Source organism: Melozone crissalis, unplaced genomic scaffold (genome assembly GCF_028551555.1).
Source record: "Melozone crissalis strain CALT ecotype California unplaced genomic scaffold, PUWL_Pcris_2 ptg000057l_1, whole genome shotgun sequence".
NCBI lineage: Eukaryota > Metazoa > Chordata > Aves > Passeriformes > Passerellidae > Melozone > Melozone crissalis.
The window spans coordinates 8661314-8676231 of record NW_026535835.1 but is presented as its reverse complement, the minus strand read 5'-3'; the positions used below and the strand labels follow the sequence as shown (position 1 = coordinate 8676231).

Genomic DNA, 14918 nt, shown 5'->3' with positions numbered 1-14918 from the left:
GGCTGCAGGTGAAACCCTGATGGTTTCCAGCCTGATTAACAGGAGGCACAGGGCCAAAGATAACACAGGAGGGAAGAGAAGGGATGGGGGGAGGAGAGCCTGGCCCTGCCCTGGTGGCAGGAGGTGGCCCTGGCTCAGCTGGGCCCAGCAAAGCTGAGTGGGGCTGGTGAAGGAGGAGCACCTGGGACAGGGACTGGAACTGCTCAGACTGGTGCTGGAAGTGCCCAGATCTGAGACACTGAGCTGTAGCTAAATTTGGACATTGTATAAACATTACAAAGCCCTTCAGAGCTCTCTGGTGATTTCACCCAGCTCTGGGGCTGAGCTGCTCCAGTGGCAGTGAAATCCAGCACTCCCAGGGAACCATTCCCTGTGCACGGTGGGCCCAGAGTCATTCCTGCAGCTGCTGCCTGCAGCTCCTGCCAGCTGGCACAGGACATGCTGCAGGAACAAGGATTTCTTCAGCTTTTCAATTGATTTTACACCATATTTGTCATTATATATGCCAGAGAAATGAAACTCTTGGGATCTTGTACCCTCCTTTTAGTGCAACAGAATTTTAAAAAATATAGAGTTGGTTTCTGTGTGATTCAAGTACAATTTTTCAGGGATAAAAATATAAAAATTACTATTGGGGGGGGAAAGCATTCACAGCTTCTGGGGGTTACAGGGCTGCAGGGATGTCCCAGCCTGACCAAGCTGCAGCATCCACCTCTCACAGCTAAAACCTGCACTTGTGGAAGCTCTGCAAGGCTGGCAGAGCAAAAACCCAACTGTGGGGCTCATGTCCCCAAGGCAGAGGGACACTGGCCTTGGTGGCTCTGGTTCAGAGCAGCCAGGACCATTGGGGCACTTCCTGCACTTTGATAGCTGCAAACAGATCTGGAAGCAAACCTGGGCTGCACAGCCCTGTGAACCAAAGTGATTTCAAGGCAGTAAAACCTTGGTGAAGTCTTTTCTCAAACCTTTCAATAAATGGGGTTTCCATGCTGGGCTGGCCAGTCCTGACCTGGTTTTCCCATCCTCACAGTCCCTCCCCTCAGTGCCTGGAACACAGATTGAGTTTCACACCAGCAACTGGGCTAAGTAAGACTTTTTCCCATCAGAGAATACAAGCTGCATCAAACAATTGATGGAATAATTAGGGTATTACCAAAGTGCTGTCAAGTATGAACTTGGAGAACAACTCAAAAAACAGACACAAAATTATTACTCCTAAATGAATCCAAATATTAAAAAATAATAATAATAATAATTAAAATAAAGATCCTATGACTTGACATGAGCAGCACAATTGGGGAAACACCCCCCCAGCAGGTGAGTCTTCCCCAGTCAGTGTCCAACGTGGAATGGGAACAGCTGGAAAGGGAACACAACAACGGGATCACAGCCCCAGGGGCTGCAGAGGAGAGCGAGCTGCACTCAGTGTCCCCGCTCAGGTCACTCCTCTGCCAGGCACGACGTTAATTACAAAAATAAAAATAAAAATAAACCCAGAGCTGCACGAGTCCATAGTGGTCATGTGTGAGCTCCTGGCAGGGCAGGGCAGTGCCAGGGCAGCAGGGCCGGGCTCACACGGTCACTGAGGCTGCAGGAGAGCTGATGTTGATGGCAGTCAGGTGCTGGTTGTGCTCTGAGGGACACTTGGGGAGCTCCTGGGCCTTGCAGAGGATCTTGGAGAGGATCTTGCGGAAGGTGCAGCGGAATTCCCGGATCCTGTAGGCGTAGATGATGGGGTTGATGACGGAGTTGGCGTGGGACAGGATGATGGCCACGTACATCACCCACTCGGGCTTGGAGCGCGAGAAGCCCTCGTGGAAGTGCGTGATGCAGTTCAGGATGTGCAGGGGCAGCCAGCAGAAGGCAAAAAGGCCCACGATGATGGCCAGAGACTTGGCTGCGTGCACCTCCTTCTGCAGGGTGGTCCTGGAGTTGCCCATCAGCTCGATCTGGTGCAGCTGCTTGCAGGCCACCATGAATATCTTGATGTAGATCCCCAGCATGATGACGAGCGGGAGCAGCACGCAGCCGAAGAAGTTGAAGTAGACCATGTAGCTCATGGTCACCACGTTCTCAAAGAGGCACGAGATGAAGCAGCCCTGGGGCTCCGTCCCTGTCTCGTTGGTGGCGTTGGGACAGCCGCTCATGGCTTTGTGCCAGCCCATCAGAGGGGTCAGTCCAATCCCAAAGGACAGCAGCCACAGCACTGCGATGAGTCCCCTCGCCCGCTTGCCGGTCACCAGGCTGTTGTACCTGCAGCCCCCGGGACAAAACCACAGCAAATGTTACATAAACCAGCGCCGGTGACTTCCCTGCAGTTAAAGGATTCGTGTTTTGATTAATGAGACAAAAACCACACCCACGAGGGGGCCTCACCTCTCTGATCGCCCGAGGGGCAAAACCTCTCACCTGTGTCTCCACCCACACGCCCTGGTTTGGGGAGCTGACTCATTTACTATTCCTGAGAGGCGCCAGCACTGCCCCAGCCCACAAACCCCCTGCAAGGGGAGGGAAGGGACTCGGAGGCTTAAAAAAACCTTTATCATTGCGTGATCCTAAACCACCAACGGCCAGCAGGGCACGGACAGGGAGGCTCCCTGAGGCTCTCTGGCTCTGAGCAGCCCCTGCTGGGCACGCTGGGGCAGCTGCTGGGCAGTTCCTGGGCTGACCCCGTCCAGCTGCGGCAGTGCTGGTGCCCAGCTCTCCATTGCAGTCCCACATGGGTTATGAAGAAGCTCTGCTGTGGCCCAGGGACAGGTTGGTGCAGAGCTGAGCCTGGAGCTGCCCCACACCTTCCTCATGTCAGAGTCCCTTCGTGGCCCCTGCAGCCCTCAGATGCTCAGACACACAAGCAGAGCTGGAACCTGAAGCAGCAAAAGTCAAGTCTGGTTTGGGAGCAACCAGAGCAGCTGCCAAAATCAAAGCATCCATCAGATCCCTGTCTGGAGATAAGAAGAACCTGCAGATGCCAGAAGACAACATGAGAAACCCATTGCTGTCCTCTCCAGAGCCAGGCAGAGCCTGCTGGCTGCCACACGTCCCCTCCTTCCCACACCCTTCTCTCAGTGCTTGTTTACTCTGGCTGGGCTGCCCTGCTCCTCCTTCCCTAAGAACGTTTGTTCTGATTTTCTTCCGGCCGTGAGCAGGGCAGGGTTTTATTCCCACAGATCTGCAGCTGTGCTGTGAATCACTGTGTGAGTGAGCTCCTGCTCCTCTGCAAGGATGGGGGACACTGGGGGTCCCAGAGGGACTGGGGGAGCCCTCAGCTCCTTCAGGCTGGGCTGGCTGGGAGGATGCAGGAGCAGCAGCCACATTTAGGTGCTGCTGAATTGTGGACACAGACCATGGCTTGGTGTCTGAAGGGTAGATCCAGTCACTGAGGGGCTTCTCCTGCATTTTTCTCTCATTATTAATAAGTTCCAATACTTAGAAGATGAGAAGGTCTCAAACAGGGCATCAGTGAGGCCAAGCCTGTTGCTTTGAGACCTCACATTAAGTTTTCAAAGCTGGAGCTGGTCTGGGCTTGTGGGACCTGAAATCATTGAGATTTGAGAAGTTGACAGAAATCCAATCTCTTGGCAAGGTCTGAGTCTTGAGCTGCAGCCCTGGCCCAGCTCAGTCAGTGCTGCAGAGGCACCAGGAGCTGCTGCTCCCTCAGCTCTGCAGTGGGAAGGGAACACTGGCCCTCTCCAGGTGCTCCATCCCAAAAACTGCCATGGTGAGACTGGAAAATGCCAAAGGGCCATTGCTTAGAAACAGAAACTGAAGGAATAGAGGGGTTTGTGTGCTCAGGGACAGGAGGAGCCACCTTGGCCATGCTGAGATCCCAGGCTGGTGACATTTGATGCGGCCTCTTGCTGGAAACACTTGGCCCCAAATGAGGCTTCTTCCATCTGCTCTTCTCCTGAACTCTGCTAAGATAAGGCCTGGCTTGAAGGTTTACAAGACCAGTCAAGGAGCCACTTGGTGTTCCAGGGGCTGTCCTGGTGTCCTGTTTATTTTGGAGCTGCTGGCTCCTCCCAGCAGAGCTGCACAGGGACCATGGCACGTGCGTTTGTATATCCCCCGAGGGAAGATGTGAAAACATCCCGGGCTGCAAGAGCCAGAGCTGAGCAGTGGGGAGGGCTGGAGGCCCAGGACAGAGGTGGAGATGTTTTTTCACAGGGCACAACTGCCCTGCTCAGATTAGCTCTTCAGTTCCCCAGAATTTGCATGGCAGAGCCCTCCCACCATCTCTGCATCCACCTGGTGGTCACTGCTGTGGGCAGCCCAAAGAGCCCAAGGTGGAACTGGGGACAGCCTGAGGTCCTAGAGTTGTTAATTAATTACCTTCATGCACTTATTTGGTGGGACCCTGCCTGTATTGCCCTTAAGTCAACACAAGTTAAGCACAAACTTAAAAAAATAAATTAATGAATGTCACCAGATCCAGGTATGAGGAGTCTCACAAGCTCTTCTCTAAACTCCATAAAACAGGCTCAGACAGTGAGGAACCCACAGATTTCCACAGCTCAGAATCCTCCAAACCTCTCCTTCATTCTCTTTTAGGCTTAATATTATTAGACAAAAAAAAGCCCATTAAAGTAAATTTACTCACCTAAGTCTGCTCAACTAATGTATAACAAATATTGAATCACCTCTGCGCTTCCCCCCGGAGGCATCAAATGTTGCCTTAATGTAAATAACAGCTGAATATTCTCAAATGATTTATTGGAATTAAATAACCTGGCAATGTGTTAGCTCCTTCTGAAGTCTCTTTATGGGTGCAATCAGCATGAAGGCTTTAATTAGCCCAGCTCCCACCCCGAGGCCATGGTGGGGTGGCTCAGGCTCCTCTCCTGAGGCAGAAGCTGAGCATTGGCCACCAGTGTCCCTGCAGGAGGACAAGGGGCTGTCTGAGGGACAGCCCAGCCCTGCAGTGTCCCCTGGGCAGCTGGGGCTGTCCCTGCTGTGTCCTCACCCTCACAGGCACAGCCAGGGCTGCACGAGGTGTCCCCTGCTCTGGTGGCCCTCCCACAGCAGCGTCCCCATGGCCCCTCCAAACCCCAGGGCTTTCCTGGGGGAGCTCACAGCAAACACCAAAGGAGTGAATTCAGGTTGGAAGCCTCACTCTGTGTGTTGGAGGATGGTTGGAGTTGGGTTTTTGCATTTCTGCTGCCACTTCCTGGGGCTGGGGAGCAGCCAGGGTGCCCAGGCTGGTGCTGAGCGCAGCTGGCACAGAGCAGGACGCGCTGCCAGCCCGGCCTGGCAGGAACTGAGTCATGTCCTGCACGTCCCTGGCAGCTGCCACCAGCCCCTGCTGGACCCTGGGGAGCCCAGCCCAGCCCTGCTGCCCCTGAGCTCGGTCACACAAGGAAAGCACAGCAGGAGAAATTCAGCATTTGGGGTGAAGAGCTTGGGGCAGCTGGAGGAAACTCTGGAACAGGATTATGGGCACATGGTTTAGGTCAGAGAGCAGAAACAGGAGAGCCCTGCCTGTCCCTGCCTGTCCCACATCACAGCCTGGGGGTGCCACACAGCCCTGGCCCGTCCCTGCTGTCCCTGGGCCACAGCAGAGGCTGCTCAGGGACTTTGGGCTCTCCCACTGCCTCCAGAGCAGGATCAGCCCCCAGTGAACAATTCCAGAGCTTCAACCCCAAACCCAGCCATGGTTTGTGCTCCCCAGCCCCCTCCCCACCCTGCCCCTGCCCAGGCTGCTGGATGCAGGAGAGGAGCAGATGGAATTTGCAGGGCTGGGACCAGGCAGGTGCTCTGGCATATATTTCTATTTTAAGTGTGAAGGGAAATGCACAGACACCTCCATTCACAAGGGGTGAGAGCAGCTCGGCTGCCAAGCATTGTGTCCTTGTCACCTCCTCACAGCTGTACTTTGCATCTTGCTCTTTTTTTATTTAATTTTTTTTAGCTATAACAAAATAAGCACCATTTCTGCCTCTGTGCTCCATGCACAGCCACGGAATGGAGATCACACAGCAGCTGAAATATCCTGGCAGGACGCTTTAAATGAATCATAAATTGCACCTTAGAGAGGGAGGGGGGAGAAGAAAAAGAAATAAAAAGAAAAAGAAAGATAAAGGAAAAAAATGAAAAGAAAAAGCTGTGCTGTTGAGGCAGGAAGGAGTTGGCGGCCAGAGCTGTGCTCAGTGGTGACGCCGTCAGCTGGGGAAGTGGGACATCTGTGAGTGTCCCTGTCCTGGGCAGACAAATCACTTCCTCCTGCATCTGTCCCCATTGTGAGGGACAGCAGCAGCACTGCCGGCCTTCCGCTGGGCGGGACTGCCACAGTGCCACTGCCACAGTGTCACAATCACAGTGTCACACTGTCACAGTGCCACTGCCACAGTGTCACAATCACAGTGTCACACTGTCACACTGTCAGTGTCACACTGTCACAGTGTCACAGTCACAGTGTCACAATCACAGTGTCACACTGTCACAGTGCCACTGCCACAGTGTCACAGTCACAGTGTCACACTGTCACAGTGTCAGTGTCACAGTGTCACAGTCACAGTGTCACACTGTCACAGTGTCACAGTCACAGTGTCACAATCACAGTGTCACACTGTCACAGTACCACTGCCACAGTGTCACAATCACAGTGTCACAGTCACAGTGTCACACTGTCACACTGTCAGTGTCACACTGTCACAGTGTCACAGTCACAGTGTCACAGTCTCACAGTCACAGTGTCACAATCACAGTGCCACTGTCACAGTGTCACAATCACAGTGTCACAGTCTCACAGTGTCACAGTCACAGTGTCACACTGTCACACTGTCAGTGTCACAGTGTCAGTGTCGCACTGTCACAGTGTCACAGTGTCACAGTGTCACACTGTTACAGTGTCAGTGTCACAGTGTCACAGTCACAGTGTCACACTGTCACAGTGTCACAATCACAGTGTCACAATCACAGTGTCACACAGTGTCACATTGTCACAGTGTTACAGTGTCACACTGCCACAGTGTCACAGTGTCTGTCACCTGCCAGCCCGGCTCAGGTGAGCTCAGGGGTCAGGAGCAGGAGGAGCAGAGGAGGGGGCACCCCCAGAGGAACGGGCACCCCCAGCCCTCCCGAGTGGAAGGCAGTGTCCCCTCCCTGGTCCCCGTGTCCCCAGCCACGAGCCGGGGCTGTCAGACACCTGCAGGTTAAAACCTGCTCAGGAATTCTCATCCATGCCCTCATCCATGCTGTGAGCCCTCCCTGCCTGGGTGGTGACAGAGCCCGGAGAGGGACAGAGGGACAGCCACGGGGCTGTGGGAGAGAGGAACACGGGTATAAAACCCGCACCTGGCACACGGCCGGGCAATCTGGGGGTTCACACGGGCTCTGCAGCCGGGGATTGGGGGGGCTCGCAGGGCCGGGCAGGGGTTTGCAGGTGAGAGCTGCCCGCGATCGCTGCTCGGCAGGGTGAGAGAACGCGGCTGGAAGCCGAGCTCAGACACCGGGGGTGTCAGCGGGCTGGGCCAAGCGGGGCTGGGGCAAACGGAGGCCAAAGAGCCCCGGAGCACAGGAAGGAAATGAGCTCAGCCCCTCGCCCTGCTGCTGCTCCCACGCTCCGGCAGCCCCCGGCAGCCAAAGAGCAGCAGCTGCCCCGAAACGGTGCTGTGCCTGCAGGGGAATGGGGACTGGTGTGATACTGGGGTGGAACCAGTGTGTGATACTGGTGTGATACTGGGGTGGAACAAGTGTGTACTGGTGAGATACTTGTGTGGTAGTGGTGAGGAATCGGTGTGATCCTGGTGAGGAATCAGCATGATCCTGGTGTGATACTGATGTGGAACCAGTATGATCCTGGTATTTTGAGTTCCCGGGTCAGCCCTAGACCACAGCCCCGCAGTTCTCCCCTGTTTAAGGCCTGAGCTCCTCCTCAGCCCCCCGGGCTCTGCAGCTCAGCCTTATCAGCCTTATCAGCCTTATCAGCCTGCTGGGGCCTGGGCCTGGGGGTTTCTGTCCTCCCGAGGCTCCCGAGGGCCAGGCCTGGCTGTGCGGAGTCGAAGGTGCCTGGCAGAGGGGAGATAGGGGCTGGGTCAGGGGCAGCTGCCCCTCCCAGCGCCGGCTCAAGCGATAGCAGATAAGGGGGATGGCAGATCCCTGCTGGACCCTCCTTCTGCAATGAAAGGGGTGGAACCCCCTTCCCAAAGTTTCCAAAGTTCTGCCTTTCCCCCAGCGGCCCCACCGAGCTGCTGCTCAGCTGCCCTGGCTGCAGAGCCCAGGGGCTGGGACATGGGGCAGGGTCAGCCCCGAGCCCTCCCAGCCTCATCCCAGCAGCTCCAGGAGCCCATCCTGTCCTTCCTCCATGCCTGGACAGAGCCCCCAGCCCATCCTCATCCTCTCCTCCCTGCCTGGGCACTGCCAGGCTGGACAGAGCCCCCAGCCTGTGCCAGCACAAAGAGCACAATCCCATGGAAGGTTTGACCAAAAGGGGGACATGGCCCAGAGCTGCTCCTGCAGGGACTGTGCTCTGTCCCCTGTCCCAGTGACACCAGAGCCCAGAGGGCACTGCAGGGTGGCAGAGCAGGGACACCCACAGGGACACACCCCCGCTGAGGCACTCCCAGGTTATTTGTGGCTCCTGCCCAGGCCTGATGTCATCCATTGGATTAGGAGCTAATCCTCTCCTTGGATTGCACAAATTCCCTAAACTCGGTCCCTTCTGCAAGCCTGAGAGCCTGAGGACTGACACATCTGTAGGCACAGCTGGAGTCACCAATTCCTGGCATCCCGTGGATCAAATACAGTAAGAGGAGTCCCCAAGCCCCGCGTGGTCACTGCCTGGGGCAGCCCAGGGCCTGGGCAGACTCTCATTGCTCTGGTAAACAGCAAATTTCATAAAAATCCCAAGCAGCAGCTTGATAATTAACAAAGCAAAAACTTGCAACTTGAAGATAAAACAGTTTCTGCCAAAACATTTTGGTTTCATGTATGTTTTGCAGGGAGAGGTCAAAAGATCTTCTGTAGCAAAATTCTGCTGGATTTCAAAAGTTCCTTTTTTTAAAAAAAAAATCTTAAAATTAACCTGTATTTTTTTACAGATTGAGCTGGCCAAAACAGAATAAAAACCGTCTAAATCCAAAATCTGGGTCCTGACTCAGCCTGGGGATCAGTGCCCTCAGCCAACAGCCTGGAGCCAGGCCTGGCATCCCTGATGCTCCCTGGCATCCCTGCTGTCCCCCAGCTGCTGCAGAGGGGGCAGAGGTCCCAAGGAGGCCCCAATTCCTTTTCCTGTCAGGACTTTTGTTTTTTTGGGAAGTGGCCTCGGAGGTGCGGAAAAGATATAAAAATCTGGGATGTGCATTTTAAGGAAACCAGGCTGCTCACAGCTAAAAATAGCTGTGATTTCCCCTCTCTGCTTTATTGCCACGAGGGCACGTGTGATTATTCCTGATTTTGTTGTTGTGTTTTGGCTGCACCTGAAGGCTGGAGCGAGTGGCAGCCCTGGGGAAGCCTCACACGTCCCTGGGCCCAGCTTGGCTGCCACAAAGTTCCCTAAAGGTTGCTCAAGGGAACACCCCAGCCCTCCTGCCCCTGGTGGGTGCAACTCAGAGATAACCAAGGCCAGGCACAGCACCCTGGGGATGGGGAGGCTCTGGCAGCAGAATTGGGGTGCTCAGGAGTGGGCACAGCACAGGAGCCACAGGGGAGCAGCAGAACTCACCAGGGTTCAGATGAAGGGCAGTGCAAGGACAGAGGGAAATGAGGCAAGGGCACAGGGCACGGGGAGGAAGAGCAGCTCTGTGTGCTGGTGGCACTCACAGGGTGCCAGGTGAACACCAGGAGGATTTTCTCTGCTCCCCAGTGGCTCCAGTCCCACCTGACATCAAACCCCAGCAGTTTGCTTTGCTGAGCAAAGCTGGGATCTGACAGGGATCTGGGAACAGATCCCTGCAGGGGAACATGTCAGAGGGAGCCTCTCCCCTGCAGCACACAGACTCAGCATCAGCCAGGCCACCTCTGGAAAGGATGAGGAAAAAGCAACAACCCAAATTGAATCTGTCCCACGAGAACAGCAGGAAGGAGCTGCACTCCTGCCTTCCTCATGTCAGAGCCAAGGGAGCAGCAGCTCCTGTGGGACACTGGCAGGAGCAGAGGCAGGTCAGGGCAGCACCATTAACAGATCCTGATCCCATTAACTGATTGGAAATCCACAGGAGCATCCTCTGGCTGCAGGGAGGCAGCAAGGGCTCAAAGATGTGCAGAAAGGGAGAGGATGTGGCTGGGATTCCAGTTCATAGCAAAGCTTCCCTGGAACATCAGCCCTGCACATCTGCAAGGGGTGAAGCTGAAGATGGGAGAGAACCAAACCCAGGACAAGCAGCAGATCAGCTCAGATTCCAGGGATCTGGGGATGATTTTCCCAGGGCAGGTCCCAGCTGGGGTTTGCCAGGCAGCAGCACCTCATTCACTGTCCTGCAGCAGGTACCCATGCACAGGGGCACACACTGGGCTGCTACTCAGTGCTTCACCCTCCTTTGGCTCTCTAAATACAGATTCTCTTCTCCCTCCCTAATTCCTGACACGTTTGTTCCAGGCATCCGTCCCTACCTACAATTCTTCTCCATGCCAAAGGATTTGGGTTAATGCAAATAAAAGGAAACTGTTTTATTCCACCTACAAATCTTCTTTGGCTCCCAGCTACGGGACTGTGGGGTGAAATCCAGCCCTGGAGGAAGCCAGAGAGCAAAAAAAGCCTCTGTGCCAAGTGCTGTGTGCAGGATGGATTTGCTGCTGCTGAGAGATGCTGGATTCCCTGGCTGGGATGTTCTGCTTGGGGGAAGTGCTGGGATGGAGCTGGGCACAGGATGGGCACTCAGTGGTGGCAGCCGCCAGGAGGGGGCAGGAAAAGGGGACAAGGACAAGGAGCTGCATCCTGGGATGGCCGAGGGAAGGGCTGGGAGCTGCAGCTGCACAGAATGGGCAGCATGGGTGGGGGCTTCTCCACAAACAGAAAATTCATCAAAAGCAAACAAGCGAAATATGAGTTTCGAGGGACACAAAGAATTCATGGCTTTGGGTCAAATTCAGCAAATATTTTTAGCCAGAAGAGGGAGGGCTCTAAACCACCATTTTTAAAATAAGATTTTTTTTGTTCTGTAGTTCTCCAGATGAGAAGTTGTCAGTTCCTTCCCCAGTGAGGAGGTCCTGACCTCAAAGAGCAGCACAGCCACATCGGAAGGGTTGGGCAACTGAGCCCAAAATCTGCCAGGTTGGTCAGGATCACTTTGCTTCACTAAAACCTCCCAACATCCCTGTTCCAGTTTCACTGAAACAATTTTCCTCTTCCCCATGGGATTTCTTGGTTCAGCCACAGAGCTGAAAAATCCATTATTAGCCTGGCTGTAATGCAAAGTTCTGCTGTGCACCCCAGCCCACAGGCCTGCCCAGCCTCTCAAGCAGCTCTGAAAGGGTATTAAATAATGTGGCACAGCCCATCCTTAATGTCCCTGCTGAGCTTTCCACAGGGAGCTGATGGAGCACTGGATGTGACAAGGACACACACTCATCTGCTCTGCAACAACCACATTATTTATGGTAATCGCTGGGCAGGGCTGGGCACAAATAATTTTCTTAAACATTTAATACTTCATGGCCTGGTATCAGCCTCTGCACTGGCCTCCAGAACTGCTGTTTAAATGAGAAAAGCTTTTCCTACAGTCTCCATTCCTAGAAATTGATGATCAGCTTCCCATTCCCACAGCACAGCCCAGAAATGGCACATGCTCCTGCCCAGAGAGGGTGGTGGAAGAGGTTCCTCCCCCTCCCTGCCAGCAGCACTGTGGAATAATGATGCTGAAAACTCCAACCAAGCCTTGCTGGGAAAGCCCTGCTGCAGTCCAGAAGGGTTTTGCCTGTGTAGATTTATAACCTCCTCTGTCCCCTTTTGATCTTGGTGTACAACTAATAAAAGCCTTTCAGTATCAGTCCCTAAATCTCCTGTCCATTGTCCTGCTCCTCACAGGGAGAGCCCCCTCCTTTGGAAGGGGTTTTTTGCTTGCTGCTCCCTCCTGAGAGCACTGAAAGAGGCCTCAATGCCAAGATGGAGTTAAATCCAAATTTCACACTTTAGCCAGCCCAGGATGGGACTCCTCGGTCTCCACTTGTGTCCAGCCTGAAAGGACTCATAGGAATAAAGATATTTGTGCAAAAGGAATAAAAGGTTTGGCGAGACATGGGGGGAGGAAAGCGAAGCTGGGAAAGAATCCCGAAGCAAGGCAAAACTGCCCTGGGATGAACTGCCCTGATGGAGAGTGGAGCAAACCGCTCAAGAGCAGGACTGGGGGAAAAGGAGTGCAGGAAATATTGGCAGGCTCGGCAGCTGGCAAAGGCACTTCCCTCTGCGAGCACAGAACGATCCCTCAGGGCATTTCTGATCCTCTGCCTCCCCCGGCTCCAGCAGAGCACAGACCCCTCACCAGCTCCCTCAGCTGCAGAAAGTGCTTGTGGAACAAAAACAGAGTTATTGCCTGACAGCTTGTGGCCAGGGGTGTGATTAAACTGAAACTCAAGAATCTGACCTGCTTCTGTAGCTGCTGCTGCCCCAGCAGCCCGGGGAAACCCCGAGCGAGCGATGGAAAAGACACGGCAGCGTTTTCCGGGGCCGGGGTGGCTCTGTGAGCCCGGCTGGGGGCTGGCAGGGTCAGAAACAGGGTCAGGGGTGCTGGAAACAACCTGTCCCCGTCCCTGTGTGCTGCAGGTCCGCTCCCGCTTGCGCGACATCCCCCGGGATTTCCGTGCGCCGCGCTCGCATGACACACAGACACACGGACACACAGACACACGGACACACAGACACACGGACACACAGACACACGGACACACAGCCTCGCCTCTCCTCCTCGGCCCGATGACTAATTCATATTTGCTCAACCTCTGCGAGGTGTCAGATGCAAGGTGCCAGAACAGGGTGAAAGGGTTTCTCTCTTTTGAAGCCGTTTCAGGGTGACTTCATTGCCGTGCACGGGGACGAGCGGAGGCCGGGGAAGCTGCGGCTTTGCGGGGTTCAGCTGAGGTCCCTGTTCCACATCTGCCCTCCTTCCCCACAGCCCCTGGAGCTGTCCTGCACTCCCGGGGGCTCCATCCATGTCCTGTTCCCAGGGAAGGACAACCGAGACACGGAGGAGACCGAGAGGAACAAACTCAGGCGGTTCACAGTGCAAACCCGGGGTTTGGTGCACTTCAGCTTAAGGAAGCTGCTGCACCAGCCCACTGGAGAGGCGCCTGTAACTTCTATTCCACACATTTCCCCCCATTTTAATTCAATTCCCATGAATTAGAAGGAAAACAATTCATGTCTTGGAATCTGAACTGTAAAACTGTAAATCTGTGTGAACCTTTCTGCTCCCCTTTTCTCCTTTCACAGTAGGAAATAGTAGAAAGAGTGGCTGCTCCTCTATTTAATCACCTGGGAGATGCCTGGGCACCGCAATAAAGGGGCTGTATAAATAAATACCTGCACAGATGAGCCACAACATCCCAAACACAGCCTTACACCGCTGCGGGCCCGCCCGGAAACCTCTGACCCTCCCAAGGCAAACATCCTCAAGAAACTGAACCTCCAGGTGTGTTCCGAAGCAAAAGTGGGACACTGATCCCGTTCCTGCAGCGAGCGAGAGACAAACCTCTGCTATTTCCACCACCTGTCAGCAGTGAAACTTTCGGGGCAGCACCAGGGATTGGAAGCGCCAAGAGAAGGAGGATCAGCCCCGGGCTGTCAGGGAATGCCGCTGCCCGCTCCCACTGCAGCTCTTACCTCAGGGGGACCTTGATAGCCAGGTACCTGTCGATGGCCACGGCCAGCAGGCTGAAAATGGAGCTCTGGGTCAGCACCAGCACGAAGCAGGCGAAGAAGAGGCAGCTGTGAAAATCCACCTGGAAGCCGATGCTGATGGTGATGGCGAAGGGGATGGCCAACAACCCCACGGCGATATCGGCCACGGCCAGCGACACCAGGAAATAGTTGGTGGCGTTCTTCAAGGTGCTGTTGATGGCCACGGCCCAGCAGACCAGCACGTTGCCAGCGATGGAGAGCACGGCGATGATGAGCTCCAGCACGATGTAAGTGGTTTTCACAGTGTCCATGGCGAGCGCCCCGCGCCGGGAGCAGGCGAAGCTCATGGGAAGAAGGAACTTTCCTCCGGGCGCCCTCCCGCAGGCACCAGCACGCCCCGGGGCAGCCGAACGCCCATGTCCGGGCTCCCCGCGGCCCTGGGGGGCCGGAGGGGAGCGGCGAGCCCCGGGTGGCGGCCCCCCGCTGCCCGCACCGCCCGGCCCCCGCCCGGCATCCGCGGCTCCGCTCAGCGCCCGCCCGCAGCCGCCGCCACCCGCGGGGCCATCGGGGCTGCTCCGCCCGGGATGCTCCCTCCGCCCGGGATGCTCCGCCGCTGCCGCCCGCGGAAAAGCCGCTGCCGGGGCGGCGGGGCTATTTCTGCTCGGGGCGAGCGGGGCGGGGAGTGCGCGGCGCGGAGCCATTGGCCGGGACCCGGCGGCACCGGCACCGCGCCCCCGCAGCGCCCGGCCCCGCTCCCGCACCCCCGACTCCGGCACGGCTGCCCCGACCCCGCTCCTGAACCCCCCGGCTTCGCTCGCACTCCCAACTCTGCTCCCCCTCTCCCGCACCCCCGGCCCCGGCGTGAAGCTCCCCCGAGGTTTTGGGCACCGCTTTGCACAATTCGGAATAAAAAGTTGCCCTCAAAAAGTTGCCCTCGCTGTCCCCAAAGTCGAGGACTCCGGGTGCTGCTGCTGCTGCTCCGGGACAGCGGAGTTGCAGCACCGAAAATAAAATTGGCCACCAGCAGAGCGCTGACCCAAAGTAGGAGATTTCACAAAATCCTGGCAGCCCTCGGTCTCTGTATGGTTGTGGCACAGCGGGGCATTTCCTGATGTAAGAAATGGCAAAATAGCACGGATTAGCAAATGCT

The 14918-nt window shown here is 55.5% G+C and overlaps 1 protein-coding gene across 1 annotated transcript; it reads right to left on the bottom strand.

Moving 5' to 3' along the window:
• Nucleotides 1-703: 703 nt before the first annotated feature.
• ADORA2B (adenosine A2b receptor) lies at nucleotides 704-14193 on the bottom strand. Its single transcript, XM_054287368.1, has 2 exons — nucleotides 13751-14193; nucleotides 704-2253 (listed from the first exon to the last, which is right to left on the bottom strand). Exons 1-2 carry the CDS (start codon nucleotides 14113-14115, stop codon nucleotides 1572-1574), a joined length of 1047 nt encoding a protein of 348 aa, XP_054143343.1. The 5' UTR covers nucleotides 14116-14193; the 3' UTR covers nucleotides 704-1571.
• Between the last annotated feature and the right edge of the window lie 725 nt (nucleotides 14194-14918).